We start from the raw sequence: 17,794 nt of genomic DNA, 5'->3' as shown, positions 1-17,794 counted from the left end.
GCGGATCATACCCGCGGCCCGCCCCGGCACTATGCCAGCCTATGATTTTCCAAATTATTTACCAGTGGAAATCTAGTCAATTTAAATATCTGCTTGCTTGGTACTCATGCTCATGATACAATCACAGCCCAACCAACTAACAACTTCTTGATCGAACCGATTCACCTAAATGTGCATACGTGTACAATACTTCATGAGTAGTACAGCTGCTATACGTGTACTTCACGATAATCCGCCCCCCCCCCCCCCCCCAACCAAAACCTTACGTTAGCTTATGTTAGCCTACGTTGGCTTATGTTAGCCTATGTTAGCCTATGATAACTTATAAGCCTCTATAACATCCAGGGTTTATTTTAGACGAGATTATCATTCCTGCTCTTGTGTAAGGCGAATATAACAGAGTATAATATGCTGTCTGGTATTTGAAGGTCTGGTAACAGTTCCAGTCTGTATTGAGGATATTAAAGTGGCTCAGGTTGTGAAGGTTGACTACTAGTCTGTATTGAGGATATTAAAGTGGCTCAGGTTATAAAGGTTGACTACTAGTCTGTATTGAGGATATTAAAGTGGCTCAGGTTGTGAAGGTTGACTACTAGTCTGTATTGAGGATATTAAAGTGGCTCAGGTTGTGAAGGTTGACTACTAGTCTGTATTGAGGATATTAAAGTGGCTCAGGTTGTGAAGGTTGACTACTAGTCTGTATTGAGGATACTAAAGTGGCTCAGGTTGTGAAGGTTGACTACTAGTCTGTATTGAGGATATTAAAGTGGCTCAGGTTGTGAAGGTTGACTACTAGTCTGTATCGAGGATATTAAAGTGGCTCAGGTTGTGAAGGTTGACTACTAGTCTGTATTGAGGATATTAAAGTGGCTCAGGTTGTGAAGGTTGACTACTAGTCTAACCTAGGTTGACTTTTAATAGTCTGATGAATTACTACGTAAGTTGATAAATCCCCTGCTGTAATTGATCGAGGGGAAAAAAGGAGTTCAGGTACTCTGGTGTGAACTATTAACAATGTCTATTATTCTTGAGACTTGTTATAGCTATTTTATTACTGTAGGACGTATAGTAGTAGGACGTATAGTAGTAGGTATAACTTGCATTCTTTTGTTAGGGCGAGTGATTAACATTGGAATTCTGTATATACACAGAATTGTTTTCAAAATCTTACTGCTGTCTCACAAGGCATTGCTAGGATTGGCACCAACTTATCTGCAGGACATGTTTAGGTACTCACATCATGGTCACACATTAAAACTAATTTTACCATTTTGTAACTCTAAGTTTGGTGAGCGTAGCTTCTCTGTGGTGGCTCCAAAGATCTACAATCGTCTGCCTGATACCATTTCATCGGCTCAATCACTGGAATCATTTAAAGCTGCCCCTTCATGAACTTGAAAAACTTTATCGATAATTTATTTTGGTCAATATTGGAGTTCGACTTTTATATATAATAAGTATCATTTTATGTCATTATACTTAGCGATATATTTTCAAGCATACGTTACCAGTCCTTATCTTATTCAATTACTTTTCTGGTATGTTTAGATTAAACACTGCTAAGTGTAAGTTTTATCTTAAAAGTGGTTTATTAAACTTCAATGAATTATTGTTATTATATCTATATAATAATAATATAGACCATCAGTTACTGACCCGTTCTTTTAACGCGATCTAAAAGAGCGACTCAAGTTAACTTATATTTCATCGTCAATATAGTCCTAATAATACCAAATAACAGAATTTATTTCAGAAAGAAAAGGTGTTCCTCAACAAGCTCAACATCGTTCTGATTGAGGTAGGTTTTAGATTTCTCCTAAAGTTACACATTACTTATTTTCAATTGTGTTACATTTGTCGTTAACAGTAACAGGAAAGTTATTCTTACAATGCATTTTCTACAATGCATTTTGTTGTACATATCTAGGGTTACTGCTTGGACTCAAGTTGACCACAGACCAACTGTAGTTGGTCACAGTTGGTTAGGTATACGATGGTTTGAATAGCTGACTTGTTTAGTAGATGATTCCACGGAATTTTTATCATCGTTTTTTCTGTCATTACTTGTGTAACTATAATTCATTTTGCCCAAAATCGTCATGAGAATTGACGTGTGAAAATTTTGCGTTACAACCAGGCTTGCGGAGATTGCTAACCGGCTCCCTCCCTCCCCCCTCCCCCTCCCCTCCCCCTCCCCCTCCCCCTCAACCTCCCCCTCCCCCTCCCCCTCCCCCTCCCCCTCCCCCTCCCCCTCCCCCTCCCCCTCCCCCTCCCCCTCCCCCTCCCCCTCCCCCTCCCCCTCCCCCTCCCCCTCCCCCTCCCCCTCCCCCTCCCCCTCCCCCTCCCCTCGCCCCCAAAAATTACTTCGATGGATCTTCAGCTTTTCTGCCATTTCTTGTTAAACCTCCAACTAAAAATAAGTCCATCGGAGATAGCTCCGTCATGATAATATTACTTACAATAGTTTGATAAAATTTAGAAACCGTGTCCCTCTGGCTCAAAATTATTTTGCATACTGTTGTCGGCTGGCGCGGAACAAGTATTACTACTAAAGCGACCATATTGTGATTCGTTATTTCGCGCGCGTCACATGTTTGGCGCGCACTCGGCGGGTTCATTCGATCACGAATAGTCATCTTAAACAGCATGCAAACCGTACCTCATCTCTAATCCTTTGTTTTATTCTATTCTTTAATAAGCTGAGATTTGCTACATCCCTCGATTTCTATTTTAAAATACTAATAAGTTCTTCCCTTCCAGATTGTGAAACAGGAATGGCCACGAAATTGGCCAACGTTTATATCAGATATAGTTGGATCTTCTAAAACGAACGAAAACCTCTGTCGGAACAACATGATCATTCTCAAACTCCTGAGGTATGTGTATAATATTTAATGTTGATGATTTACGGCTGTAATGTGGTGTGCATAGAAAGTAAGTCCACGGTGCACCCTGTCTCCAGTATTCGTCCGGTTTTCGCAGTGTTTTTTAGGGCCAATCCTGTAATTAATTAATTGATAATCTCATCAATTATTCCATCAAACATTTCAGCGAGGAAGTGTTCGACTTCTCCCAAGGAATAATGACACAAGCAAAAGTGAAGCATCTGAAGGACACGATGTGTAATGAGTTCAGTGAAGTGTTTTCTTTGTGCACATTGGTTCTAGATAACTCAACTAGTGTTCCACTTGTTCAGGCCTGCCTAAATACTCTCTTAGGTATTATTCCTTCTTTACAGTTTTAACCTTGTTTCTTTTACAGTTGTTGACTTGTTAATTTGATTGCTGTAGTTGATTTAAACATTAAAAGAGCCGAAATTAAAATTGTTTAATAGTTATTAGTTAAACAGAACAAATCGCTGATCCAACCTCTTATTCACCGAGCAAACTAACAACTTATCACCACTCATCCTATTAAAACCATTCTCTCAGGGTTTTTAAACTGGATACCACTTGGCTACATATTCGAGACAAAGCTGATAACTCAACTCACCTTCAAATTCCTTAGCGTACCTGACTTTAGGAATATTACTCTGAAATGCCTCACCGAAATAGCAGGTAACTAGATAAGACACAGAACAGACCAGATTGGTAAAAGTGTTGAGTACAACTGTGTAATTAAAATCAGTAAACACTTTCTACTCTTTGTACACTTTGTACACATTGTACACTTTGTACACTTTGTATACTTTGTACACTTTGTACACTTTGTACACTTTGTACACTTTGTACACTTTGTACACTTTGTACACTTTGTACACTTTGTACACTTTGTACACTTTGTACACTTTGTACACTTTGTACACTTTGTACACTTTGTACACTTTGTACAGGGGTCACATACAAGGTGTGTAATGTATGATAAATTGTACACATTATGTGAGCCGTGAGGCCGCTAGCCGCGTATGATGTGGAGGCGGGGCCATTATTAATGGATATTTCTTTGTCAAGCATGTATTGACTATACGCTACACAGTAACGTCCGCCGTTTTCTAGATTAGATCACACTCGTAATGTTACTCAGTCAGTGTTGTCTTGTTGCGAGGGTTCATCAGGGACTAGGTCACACTTTGCTTGTTTATCAGGGGCACACATAACACTCCTTTTTAATCAGGCATTGACGCCCGGGCCCACGAGTCCCAGTTTTGCGAGCTGTTCAATCTGACGATGAACCAAATAAAGACGATGTTGCCCTTAACGACGAACCTTCGGGAGGCTTACAAGTCAGGTCGGGATGACGAACAAAACTTTATACAGAACATGGCGCTGTTCATTTCTACCATCTTGAAGGAGCACGGGTATTTATACTACTTCTGTTGTGAAACCATTTAGAAGTGGCGGTTGTGACTTGAGATATCTGATAATAACAAGAGATGGCTTTTGCTAAACGTATTTTTTACCTTTGAATCGATTAAAAGTAGTCCGGTAATGATTCGGTTGATTTTTACGTGTATTTTGATTGGTTGACCGTAATAAGAATACGGTATGAAGCGTATCCCATTTGGCAGTTTCTGTCGTACACTGGTCACACTGGTCACAGATTACTGATCCCTTCAGGCAATACATAGAGGGTAAGGACGATTTGCATTCGTCTCTACTTGAAGCACTCCACTATCTGGTACTCATCTCTGAGGTAGAGGAGAAGGAAATATTCAAAATATCTCTGGAATATTGGAACAGCCTCGCTAGTGATCTTTATAGAGAGGTGAGTTCTTAACAGACAGAGTTATAGGCCCCACCTTCAGACACAAGGGTGTATCTATTTAAGTTACAAATTCCTAATATTCTCACCGAGTCGTCTACAGAAAACAAACGTGATAAAATTCAATAACTTAACTACCTTTTTCTGATAATTGTGTCCTTAACTACACTAAAGGTATAGTTAAGAGATGATTGGTTATTGTAACTGAACCTTCTTATTTCAGAGCCCTTACAGTTCCAATCCGATGAGTTACCCACTGCTGTCAAACAATAACTCCATACCTCCTCGCAGACAACTATATTTAGCTGTTCTAAGCAAGGTTTATAATCATGTTTTTCACAATGGAAGATTTTAGATTTATAGTTAACAGATCGTTATGGTCAAATTGAAAATGGAGAACCTTTTTGAAACTTGTATTAAATTTGTGAATTAAGAATCCTAGTTAATGAGGTTGATAGATAATAACCTAGGTTCGGGTGGTACTGATATCGCACATGGCTAAGCCGGAGGAAGTGTTGGTAGTGGAGAACGACCAGGGGGAGGTAGTGAGGGAGTTCATGAAGGACACTGACGCTATCAGTCTCTATAAGACCATGAGGGAGACTCTCGTTTATCTCACCCATCTTGGTGGGTGCCTCTTTTATCTTTATCTCTCCAGTGCTTTTTATTCAGAATTGTGACCCCCCCCCCCCTTAACTAACCTGCCCCTTAACTAACCTGCCCCCCCCTTCTCAACTAACCTATCCCTCGTCCAGATTACGCAGATACAGAGCACATCATGACTCAGAAGTTGCACAACCAAGTAAACGGGACAGAGTGGAGCTGGAAGAACCTGAACACATTGTGTTGGGCTATAGGGTCCATCAGTGGGGCAATGCACGAGGAGGATGAGAAAAGGTCAGATCTTAAACCTTCTACATTTAGCTTGGATAATTTTCTTTAATTCTGCTAATTATTGAATTAAAGTACACGAGGATGGGTTAGTAAATCTGAGTTAGTGAAGACTTGTTCAGGTTTTTGGTAACTGTGATAAAAGAGCTGCTTGGGCTGTGCGAGATGAAGCGAGGGAAGGATAATAAAGCTATTATTGCGAGTAACATTATGTACATTGTCGGACAATACCCCAGGTAAACAAACCTTGTTATCACTTGTAGTTGAGATTAACCTCACTTGTAGCTGAGATTAACCTCACTTGTAGCTGAGATTAACCTCACTTGTAGCTGAGATTAACCTCAATTGTAGCTGAGATTAACCTCACTTGTAGCTGAGATTAACCTCACTTGTAGCTGAGATTAACCTCCCTTGTAGCTGAGATTAACCTCACTTGTAGCTGAGATTAACCTCACTTATATGTAATATTATGAAATTCTCTTAACTCCGAATGTTTCCAGATTTCTGAGACAGCACTGGAAGTTCCTGAAGACTGTAGTAAACAAACTGTTTGAGTTTATGCACGAAACACACGACGGTGTTCAGGATATGGCCTGCGACACTTTCATCAAGATAGCTCAGAAGTGCAAACGTCACTTTGTCACTGTACAGGTTTGTCACTAGATTCCAACTACTAGCACTAGATTGTAAACCAATTCGAGATTTGAAAATTTTACCTGTGAATCCACCTCAGAGAGATTAACAGGAGATTGTACTGGTGTTTATCAACTAACTTATTTAAAGGTAAAGTAGTACTGTAGTAGTTAGTACGTACTGGTTAGTGGACTAGTTAGTTACTTACACTAAACTATCCCAGGTGGCTGAAGTAATGCCTTTTATTGAGGAGATCCTGAACGGAATAAACGCTATTATCTGTGATCTGCAGCCTCACCAGGTATCTCACTAGTAGCTGCTATCAAATATCTCGAATTTGCTCTGTTTTCAAACGTTGTTATTGCTTTGTGAGGTGATGTGTAATAATAATCCCCTCTAACCAGTGTCCCCCTCTAACCAGTGTCCCCCTCTAACCAGTGTCCCCCTCTAACCAGTGTCCCCCTCTAACCAGTGTCCCCCTCTAACCAGTGTCCCCCTCTTACCATGAGTGTCCCCCTCTAACCAGTGTCCCCCTCTAACCAGTGTCCCCCTCTAACCAGTGTCCCCCTCTAACCAGTGTCCCCCTCTAACCAGTGTCCCCCTCTAACCAGTGTCCCCCTCTAACCAGTGTCCCCCTCTAACCAGTGTCCCCCTCTAACCAGTGTCCCCCTCTAACCAGTGTCCCCCTCTTACCATGAGTGTCCCCCTCTAACCAGTGTCCCCCTCTAACCAGTGTCCCCCTCTAACCAGTGTCCCCCTCTAACCAGTGTCCCCCTCTATCCAGTGTCCCCCTCTAACCAGTGTCCCCCTCTAACCAGTGTCCCCCTCTAACCAGTGTCCCCCTCTAACCAGTGTCCCCCTCTAACCAGTGTCCCCCAGGGACAAAAGGATTTCGCGGCATGTACGAAATCGCGAAATTTCCCATTCTCTGCGACAAATTTTATCTATAGTTTAATGTATAGCCTGTTAAATTTCGCGGTACCGCGATTTTTGGCCAAAATAATCGCGAAATCCTTTTGTCCCTGGTGTCCCCCTCTAACCAGTGTCCCCCTCTAACCAGTGTCCCCCTCTAACCAGTGTCCCCCTCTAACCAGTGTCCCCCTCTAACCAGTGTCCCCCTCTAACCAGTGTCCCCCTCTAACCAGTGTCCCCCTCTAACCAGTGTCCCCCTCTAACCAGTGTCCCCCTCTAACCAGTGTCCCCCTCTAACCAGTGTCCCCCTCTAACCAGTGTCCCCCTCTAACCAGTGTCCCCCTCTACCAGGTACACACGTTCTACGAGGCAGTAGGGTACATGATACAAGCACAAGCTGACACCGTGGTACAGGAGAGACTCATTGAGAAGTGCATGTCACTTCCCAATCAGGTACATGGTATAGTAGTGATAGGCACCATGTTACGTAATCAGTGAATAGCGATTTCAATATTTATTTTTATCAATAAAAACTAAAAAAGAAAGTGGTGTTGGGGTTGTCTCCCCCACTTATCAGTGTCTCCCCCACTAACCAGTGTAACCGCCCTCTGACCGCCCCTCTGCAGGTGTGGGACAGGATAATAAACAACGCAACACACAACGTTGAGACACTCAAGGACCCGGAGTGTGTTAAACAGCTGGGGAACATCCTGAAAACTAACGTGCGCGCTTGCCAGGCAATAGGACACCCCTTCGTCACCCAGCTGGGGAGGATATACCTGGACATGCTCAATGTTTACCAGGTCAGATTATATGTCTTATTATAGCTTTATGAAATGTTACCAATTACCATGGTTACACAGAAGGGACTCGTCAGCATGGGACTTGTACCCTGCGTTAGGGTTACGGTTAGGTTGATTCGCAACCCATACCTTAACCCTAAACCTAAATAAAAAAAAAACATGTTAAACAGTTGGGATGGTTTAACATGTTTTAGGACGGAATTACATTTGCACGCTAGATGATGATGTTCTTTAATTAAGTATATTTCCCTTTTCTAATGTCAATAATTCACAGTAGTTGTTGTTTGTTTGTTCCATCTGTAAGCTTGCAAGATCCTCAGCTTCAATCAGTGTATCTCTCGTTTTATCTGGTGGTGAATTCATGCCTTGGAGTTTGTACAGACTTTGAGAAAAGCCAAACTTAGGAAAATACACTGACTCCAGTAATCTGGGTAGTAGCAGAAGTTAAGTACTATAGTAGCAGAACTTAAGTGCCACTATGTTTACAGCTCACTAGTAAATTAATTATCACCTTCAAAGTGACGTACAATAAGGTGCCTACTGACTACTGCCCACTGCCCACTGCCTACTGCCTACTGCCTACTGCCTACTGCCTACTGCCTACTGACTACTGCCTACTGCCTACTGCCCACTGCCTACTGACTACTGCCCACTGCCCACTGCCTACTACTACAATGTGAATTGTAAAATAATACGTACCGTTAAAAACATGTTATAATTTTATAAAAGATTATATTAACTTTCTAACCTTGTAAACGGATTACTTGCCAACGGTAAATAAATCAAATTATACGAGAAAATTGCGTTGTAAAACATTAATATAATCTCTCCAAATTAAAACGGCCTTATACATGATATCATCGTAATAATAATCATAATTAAGTAGGAAATTGGAGACACTGTCTGAAAGTTACCCTCATCTGTTTCTGTCGTGGTGACGTCACCAATCATGTACACACACGGTTACACAGAACTTTATCTAATAAAATGATGTCAACTCTCTCCCTCCCTCTCTCTCTCTCTCTCTTCCTCTCTCTCTCTCGCACTCGTTTCGGTGGTGTCATATTTCTATCGTCTTGTGTAATCTGTGATATGTTTTAGTGTAGTCAGTGTAGCCTATCTTACTGTTTACTGTGTTCTGCGATATGTTTTAGTGCAGTCAGTGTAGCCTATCTTACTGTTTACTGTGTTCTGTGATAGCTAACACTATTAATGCTAAGTACCAAACAACAAGTGGGAGGTGGATCGTTGGTATACCATTAAATCGATTTAACACCGCAATTCCAGTCGCAAGCCTGGGACCACTACTAGCATACAACATCTACAAAGCTGCCATATAGCCTGACTGACAATTTTCTCGACTGACTGACAATGTTTCTTTTTTTTCCCCATTTAGAATACAAAGATTAGTACATTTTAGCTTATGATTAATATTATATTTTTACCTATAGTTTACCAAGATATGTTTTAGTGCAGTCAGTGTAGCCTACCTTACTGTTTACTGTGTTCTGTGATATGTTTTAGTGCAGTCAGTGTAGCCTATCTTACTGTTTACTGTGTTCTGTGATATGTTTTAGTGCAGTCAGTGTAGCCTATCTTACTGTTTACTGTGTTCTGTGATATGTTTTAGTGCAGTCAGTGTAGCCTATCTTACTGTTTACTGTGTTCTGTGATATGTTTTAGTGCAGTCAGTGTAGCATATCTTACTCTTTACTGTGTTCTGTGATATGTTTTAGTGCAGTCAGTGTAGCCTACCTTACTGTTTACTGTGTTCTGTGATATGTTTTAGTGCAGTCAGTGTAGCATATCTTACTCTTTACTGTGTTCTGTGATATGTTTTAGTGCAGTCAGTGTAGCCTATCTTACTGTTTACTGTGTTCTGTGATATGTTTAGTGCAGTCAGTGTAGCCTATCTTACTGTTTACTGTGTTCTGTGATATGTTTAGTGCAGTCAGTGTAGCCTATCTTACTGTTTACTGTGTTCTGTGATATGTTTTAGTGCAGTCAGTGTAGCCTATCTTACTGTTTACTGTGTTCTGTGATATGTTTTAGTGCAGTCAGTGTAGCCTACCTTACTGTTTACTGTGTTCTGTGATATGTTTTAGTGCAGTCAGTGTAGCCTATCTTACTGTTTACTGTGTTCTGTGATATGTTTTAGTGCAGTCAGTGTAGCCTATCTTACTGTTTACTGTGTTTTGTGATATGTTTTAGTGCAGTCAGTGTAGCCTATCTTACTGTTTACTGTGTTCTGTGATATGTTTAGTGCAGTCAGTGTAGCCTATCTTACTGTTTACTGTGTTTTGTGATATGTTTTAGTGCAGTCAGTGTAGCCTATCTTACTGTTTACTGTGTTCTGTGATATGTTTTAGTGCAGTCAGTGTAGCCTACCTTACTGTTTACTGTGTTCTGTGATATGTTTTAGTGCAGTCAGTGTAGCCTACCTTACTGTTTACTGTGTTCTGTGATATGTTTTAGTGCAGTCAGTGTAGCCTATCTTACTGTTTACTGTGTTCTGTGATATGTTTTAGTGTAGTCAGTGTAGCCTACCTTACTGTTTACTGTGTTCTGTGATATGTTTAGTGCAGTCAGTGTAGCCTACCTTACTGTTTACTGTGTTCTGTGATATGTTTAGTGCAGTCAGTGTAGCCTACCTTACTGTTTACTGTGTTCTGTGATATGTTTAGTGCAGTCAGTGTAGCCTATCTTACTGTTTACTGTGTTCTGTGATATGTTTTAGTGCAGTCAGTGTAGCCTATCTTACTGTTTACTGTGTTCTGTGATATGTTTAGTGCAGTCAGTGTAGCCTATCTTACTGTTTACTGTGTTCTGTGATATGTTTTAGTGCAGTCAGTGTAGCCTATCTTACTGTTTACTGTGTTCTGTGATATGTTTAGTGCAGTCAGTGTAGCCTACCTTACTGTTTACTGTGTTCTGTGATATGTTTAGTGCAGTCAGTGTAGCCTATCTTACTGTTTACTGTGTTCTGTGATATGTTTTAGTGCAGTCAGTGTAGCCTATCTTACTGTTTACTGTGTTCTGTGATATGTTTAGTGCAGTCAGTGTAGCCTATCTTACTGTTTACTGTGTTTTGTGATATGTTTAGTGCAGTCAGTGTAGCCTATCTTACTGTTTACTGTGTTCTGTGATATGTTTAGTGCAGTCAGTGTAGCCTACCTTACTGTTTACTGTGTTCTGTGATATGTTTAGTGTAGTCAGTGTAGCCTATCTTACTGTTTACTGTGTTCTGTGATATGTTTTAGTGCAGTCAGTGTAGCCTATCTTACTGTTTACTGTGTTCTGTGATATGTTTAGTGCAGTCAGTGTAGCCTATCTTACTGTTTACTGTGTTCTGTGATATGTTTTAGTGCAGTCAGTGTAGCCTATCTTACTGTTTACTGTGTTCTGTAACACTTTTGAGTGTTATATTACACTCCTTACTCTTACCAGAACTCTGTTGATGTCACAGTTTCTAGTTCAACCCTGCTGTCAGAACCTCCTCACAGCTCGATGACCCCGGTCCTGTGTTCTGAGGCACATTAACCAGTACCCTTCTACCACCTTCCCTTCCTTTCTGTCTGTGTGTGGCTGCAGACCCTCAGATTAATCCTCAGTCATTTTCCGTTGCTTACGAACATGGATATGATGCTAGTGGCCTACCAACCTCTAGCAATACCTTGGTACTCGCAAAGTTTTTTGCCACGCACCCGCTTATCTATATTACATCGAGCTAGACAACTTAAGCACTAGGGTTCGAGCCCCTAACTCTCTTTCTGATAGCACAGCTCATGATGACGCTACACCTTTAAACCCTCCTGAGAGAGATACAGCTGATGGTATCTGTGCTAAAAGAAAGACCAACAAAAAACCAAAAATAAACAAAAAAATCTCAGAGTCCTTTTATCTTTCTACCTACAATGTTAGATCTCTCACTGAAGAATGGAAACAGTGGGAGCGTGTATGTAAAGCTAAAACATTCAACATCCCAGTGATAGCGCTACAAGGACACCGCATTAAGAAGTCTACTTGCATAATGCGCGATGGCTACAAGTTCCTCTTGGCTTCTCCTCCCCCTAAAAGTAGAACCATCCTAGGTCTAGGCTTCCTCCTTTCTCCTTGGGCCCAACGCTGCTACATTGACCACAACATCTTTTCCGACAGTATCATGTCCGTTTCCTTTACTGGTGATGTACACACTCATCTAGTAACCTGTCACTCCCCTACAAACGTTTCTACAGATCTGGAAATTGAGCAGTTCCATGAAGAGCTATCTACTTGTGTACGTTCCTTTCTACCCCATGACGTAGTAGTTATAGCTGGCGACCTGAACGCTCATCTGGGTAAATACACCTGCAACAACAACGCATACTATGAGTGTACAAACCGAAATGGACAGCATCTCCTAGACTTTGCCCAAGAAAACACATTTACTATCGGCGGGTTGAAGTTTAGAAGAAAGCTTCCAAAAAAGTGACTTGGACTGCACCAAATGGTCAACTGCATCAGAATGACCACATCCTCATTCGTTCTAATTGGCAGAACTCTCTTAAAAACTGTGAGTCATACGTCAACCCTTCAGTTCAATCTGACCATCGGATTCTTACAGCGACCATCAAACTGTCAATAAGGGCCAACATCACCCGGCCTAAGGTTATTAAGTATGACTGGGAAAGGTTAAAGAGTGATACACCACTGTTGAATGTCTTCCTACTTCAGCTCCAGAACAGGTTCAACGCCTTAATGGACCTTGAAAGTGAGTCGGAAGACCTGATCCTACAAAATCAGCACATTTACACCAACATGATAAGTGCTATCAACGACACAGCTGAAAAGGTTCTTTCTAAAAGGAAGAAGACGAGCCTAACGGCCCAGATTTCGTTCAACCCTGAGTACCTGGCAGCTGTCAAGGCACGAGATGCTGCTTTGAAGGATAGTCACAAAAGGAAGACAGGAGCCGCTACTAAAGCCCTGCGTGACGCCACCCTCAAAGTCAGAGAGGTCGAGACGAGTATACAAGAACAGTTTGTGAACAACCAAATCGACCAGGTTGATCAATTGTTCATGCCGCAACCCACAAACAACCCAGGGTTTGCACCATGGCAGACCAAGTCAAACAGTTCCGGTATCGCGTGGAAACTAACTAATGATCTGACAGATCGTAAACCTAAATCTATGTCACCTCTACCTGGATATAGAAACAAGGCAGAACGATCAAAGGCGTGGACTGACCACTACAGCAAACTGCTCTACAACCCTGCTGACTCCACCAGAATGAACAGCATCAGAATGGACAGCATTGATGTTTCTGAACCAGAGCTCCCTATTCTGACGTCACCATTCACAGCAGATGAACTAACAACAGCCCTTAAGCAGACAAAGGACACGTATGGTCACGACGGCATACCTTCGCTTCTTTACAAGTGTGTTGACTTGAACACCACGTTACTCTCCTTGTTCAACAACATGTTGGCCACTGGTAAAGCCCCGGAAGAACTGCTTGTCACCGCGATTCTCCCTATACCGAAAGGTGCTAAAAGGTTCTGTCCTGAAAACAGCAGAGGCATATCCATCCTTCCTGTTGCCACCAAGATCTACAACATGCTGCTTCTCAATCGTATCAGAACTTATATTGAACCTCGCTTACGGTACAACCAGAATGGTTTCCGTCCTGGAAGGGGCACTCGTGAACAGATCTTGGCCCTTAGGCGAATAATTGAAAAAGGAGCTCTCAGACTCAAATCCAACAACCAGTGGATATATGAGCCGATGGTAAACAAGAAGGGCAACCTAACCACCCACACAAAACTTAATGAACAGTTACTAAAGGCTATCAGTCTCAACTCTGAAGGACAAGATCAACAGACAACATCACTGAATGTTGACATTGGCTTCAACACAGAAATTCCCCGACTCTCTGAGTATGAGGTAATCGAGAATGATACCAATACCATACAATGTTACACAGACGGCTCCAAAATGAATGAAAAAGTTGGAGCAGGAGTGTACATTGTGGACAACGACAACCCCACATGTGAGGAGTCATACCACTTAGGAATCAACTCAACCGTCTTCCAGGCCGAAACCTTTGCCGTAGGCACTGCGGCAAAAATATTACGGGAATCTGGGACCAAAACTAGGAAAATAATCATAAACTGCGATAGCTAGGCGACAATAATGGCAATGAGCAACATCAAAGTCAAATCTAAAAGCACCAGCACGGCTATAAGTGAGCTTAACCAACTAGCAATGGACAATCAAGTCCTACTACGATGGATACCAGCTCACAAAGGCTACGATGGCAACGAAAAGGCAGACTCTCTTGCCAAAAAAGGCTCCGACAATCTGGACTCCGTTCAAGTGCAACTACCAATACCAAAAGTATTATGGAAGGGAGTACTGCGGAGTATAAGTCATCGGAAGATGAGGGAAAGATGGAGAACTTTACCCAACACTCACTTTAAACGAGTATGGAGACAAAAGTTCGCCAGATCAATCCCGAAACTTGGCAAAGAGAGCACAAGAACAGCAACACAATTCCTCACGGGACATTGTAAATTAAACTATCACATCAATAAGTACAAGCCGACAACTGTCCCTAAAACCTGTCCACACTGTCTCATGGAAGAGGAGACAATGAACCACTTTATTGGTCAGTGCCCGAAATGGTCTTACCAGCGAGGAGGATACTTTGACTCCTTCTACCTCAGTGTGACAGATATAGTGGACAAGTTCTCATTACCAAGGATCATCGGCTTTATACAAGCAACAAAACGTTTTACCAAATGTGGAGAGGACAAGGCTTAACCTTGCTTTCTGCACAGATTAACTTTACCGGGGTAAGCACAGGGCTTCAATGCTCTATCTTATAGTGGTTTTGATCTATTCCTTAGTAGTAAAGACCACAGCCCCCTACGAAGAAGAAGGTCACGACGGCATACCTTCGCTTCTTTACAAGTGTGTTGACTTGAACACCACGTTACTCTCCTTGTTCAACAACATGTTGGCCACTGGTAAAGCCCCGGAAGAACTGCTTGTCACCGCGATTCTCCCTATACCGAAAGGTGCTAAAAGGTTCTGTCCTGAAAACAGCAGAGGCATATCCATCCTTCCTGTTGCCACCAAGATCTACAACATGCTGCTTCTCAATCGTATCAGAACTTATATTGAACCTCGCTTACGGTACAACCAGAATGGTTTCCGTCCTGGAAGGGGCACTCGTGAACAGATCTTGGCCCTTAGGCGAATAATTGAAGAATTCATCAACTTCCAGCTCCCCTGCGTCATCTCCTTCATTGATTTCTCTAAGTCTTTTGATTGCATCTTTAGATCTCATCTTCCTAACATTCTGGCGTCCTATGGCTTCCCTAAGATAATAATCAAAGCCATTATGTCCCTTTACATCAACACCAAAGCCAAGATCATGACCCCTGAAGGTACAACTCTTGAATTCCTGACCAACCTTGGAATTCTCCAGGGCGATGTTCTTGCTCCGCTTGTCTTCATTATCGTCCTGGACTTCATTCTTAGACTGGCAATAGGTCCACACGATGGGCTTAAAGTTGGATGTGATTACATAGCAGATTTGGACTTCGCCGATGACTTAGCTACAATCACACCCAGCTTCAGCGATAACAGCCGCCTCTGTCAAAGTATCTCTGATATTGCAGCCCGGTATGGTTTACTCATCAACATCGAGAAGACAAAATACATGTCCTACAACCTACCACGGCTTGAAACTCGGATGATAGGGTCTTCATTAACAGCAACCCTCTCGAAGAAGTCCACGACTTTAAATATCTAGGATCCTACATCGCTTCAACCAGCAAAGACATCAATGTCAGGAAAGGCGTTGCATGGAAAGCACTTCAAAGTCTAGATGTTTTCTGGAAATCTGACATGTCTAGAAAGATCAAGACTAAAATTTTCAGAACTGCAGTCGAGCCTGTTCGTTTATATGGCGTAGAAACATGGACTTTGAAGAAAGCTGACACTAAAGCACTAGACGGTGTTTACACACGAATGCTACGAAGGCCAAGGGTCTTTGGTATCTCATGGAAATCCTACACACCTAACTCCGTCCTCTACGGAAATATACCATCGGTGACTGATACCATCAAAACACGGAGACTTCGTTTTGCAGGGCATGTCTACCGTCTACAGGACCAACCTGCTCAGCAACTCCTTTTCTGGCAACCATCTTACGGCCAAAGGTATCGAGGAAGACCACACAAGACCTTTCCGGACGTCCTTCAATAAGATACTGGTTTAGAGCCCCACATGATACGTCTGCTCATGAGTGATAGAGATAAATGGAGACATGCGCTGACACGAAACTCGTTCCAGATTTCATCTGGACCGACCTAGGCAGTAGGCAGGTGTTCTGTAATATGTTATAGTGCAGTCAGTGTAGCCTATCTTACTGTTTACTGTGCTCTGTGATATGTTTTAGTGCAGTCAGTGTAGCCTACCTTACTGTTTACTGTGTTCTGTGATATGTTTTAGTGCAGTCAGTGTAGCCTACCTTACTGTTTACTGTGTTCTGTGATATGTTTTAGTGCAGTCAGTGTAGCCTATCTAACTGTTTACTGTGTTCTGTGATATGTTTTAGTGCAGTCAGTGTAGCCTACCTTACTGTTTACTGTGTTCTGTGATATGTTTTAGCGCAGTCAGTGTAGCCTATCTTACTGTTTACTGTGTTCTGTGATATGTTTTAGTGCAGTCAGTGTAGCCTATCTTACTGTTTACTGTGTTCTGTGATATGTTTTAGTGCAGTCAGTGTAGCCTACCTAACTGTTTACTGTGTTCTGTGATATGTTTAAGTGCAGTCAGTGTAGCCTGTCTTACTGTTTACTGTGTTCTGTGATATGTTTTAGTGCAGTCAGTGTAGCCTATCTTACTGTTTACTGTGTTCTGTGATATGTTTTAGTGCAGTCAGTGTAGCCTACCTAACTGTTTACTGTGTTCTGTGATATGTTTAAGTGCAGTCAGTGTAGCCTGTCTTACTGTTTACTGTGTTCTGTGATATGTTTTAGTGCAGTCAGTGTAGCCTGTCTTACTGTTTACTGTGTTTTGTGATATGTTTTAGTGCAGTCAGTGTAGCCTATCTTACTGTTTACTGTGCTCTGTGATATGTTTTAGTGCAGTCAGTGTAGCCTACCTTACTGTTTACTGTGTTCTGTGATATGTTTTAGTGCAGTCAGTGTAGCCTACCTTACTGTTTACTGTGTTCTGTGATATGTTTTAGTGCAGTCAGTGTAGCCTATCTAACTGTTTACTGTGTTCTGTGATATGTTTTAGTGCAGTCAGTGTAGCCTACCTTACTGTTTACTGTGTTCTGTGATATGTTTTAGCGCAGTCAGTGTAGCCTATCTTACTGTTTACTGTGTTCTGTGATATGTTTTAGTGCAGTCAGTGTAGCCTATCTTACTGTTTACTGTGTTCTGTGATATGTTTTAGTGCAGTCAGTGTAGCCTACCTAACTGTTTACTGTGTTCTGTGATATGTTTAAGTGCAGTCAGTGTAGCCTGTCTTACTGTTTACTGTGTTCTGTGATATGTTTTAGTGCAGTCAGTGTAGCCTATCTTACTGTTTACTGTGTTCTGTGATATGTTTTAGTGCAGTCAGTGTAGCCTACCTAACTGTTTACTGTGTTCTGTGATATGTTTAAGTGCAGTCAGTGTAGCCTGTCTTACTGTTTACTGTGTTCTGTGATATGTTTTAGTGCAGTCAGTGTAGCCTGTCTTACTGTTTACTGTGTTTTGTGATATGTTTTAGTGCAGTCAGTGTAGCCTGTCTTACTGTTTACTGTGTTCTGTGATATATTTTAGTGCAGTCAGTGTAGCCTAAGATAGCTATCT

The 17,794-nt window shown here is 41.8% G+C and overlaps 2 protein-coding genes across 2 annotated transcripts in view; one reads left to right on the top strand and one right to left on the bottom strand.

Annotated features, from left to right (window-relative positions):
* Positions 1-60, bottom strand: part of LOC134817721 (radial spoke head 1 homolog) — a 41,755-nt gene extending 41,695 nt beyond the window's left edge. The window contains exon 1 of the mRNA XM_063826965.1: positions 51-60. The gene's annotated coding sequence lies outside the window, so the exon portion shown is untranslated. The remainder of the gene's footprint in view (positions 1-50) is intronic.
* Positions 1-17,794, top strand: part of LOC134817710 (exportin-1-like) — a 91,412-nt gene that overhangs the window by 49,914 nt on the left and 23,704 nt on the right. Inside the window, exons 5-18 of the mRNA XM_063826949.1 lie at positions 1,754-1,798; positions 2,761-2,876; positions 3,052-3,218; positions 3,432-3,557; positions 4,114-4,297; positions 4,557-4,704; positions 4,925-5,020; positions 5,172-5,328; positions 5,457-5,598; positions 5,715-5,828; positions 6,093-6,243; positions 6,449-6,526; positions 7,489-7,590; positions 7,764-7,940. Coding sequence (XP_063683019.1) covers positions 1,754-1,798; positions 2,761-2,876; positions 3,052-3,218; positions 3,432-3,557; positions 4,114-4,297; positions 4,557-4,704; positions 4,925-5,020; positions 5,172-5,328; positions 5,457-5,598; positions 5,715-5,828; positions 6,093-6,243; positions 6,449-6,526; positions 7,489-7,590; positions 7,764-7,940 — 1,803 coding nt within the window. The remainder of the gene's footprint in view (positions 1-1,753; positions 1,799-2,760; positions 2,877-3,051; positions 3,219-3,431; positions 3,558-4,113; positions 4,298-4,556; positions 4,705-4,924; positions 5,021-5,171; positions 5,329-5,456; positions 5,599-5,714; positions 5,829-6,092; positions 6,244-6,448; positions 6,527-7,488; positions 7,591-7,763; positions 7,941-17,794) is intronic.

This window comes from Bolinopsis microptera, chromosome 7, assembly GCF_026151205.1.
Source record: "Bolinopsis microptera isolate Bmic1 chromosome 7, MBARI_Bmic_1.0, whole genome shotgun sequence".
Classification (NCBI taxonomy): domain Eukaryota; kingdom Metazoa; phylum Ctenophora; class Tentaculata; order Lobata; family Bolinopsidae; genus Bolinopsis; species Bolinopsis microptera.
This window is presented reverse-complemented; position numbering and strand designations above follow the sequence as displayed.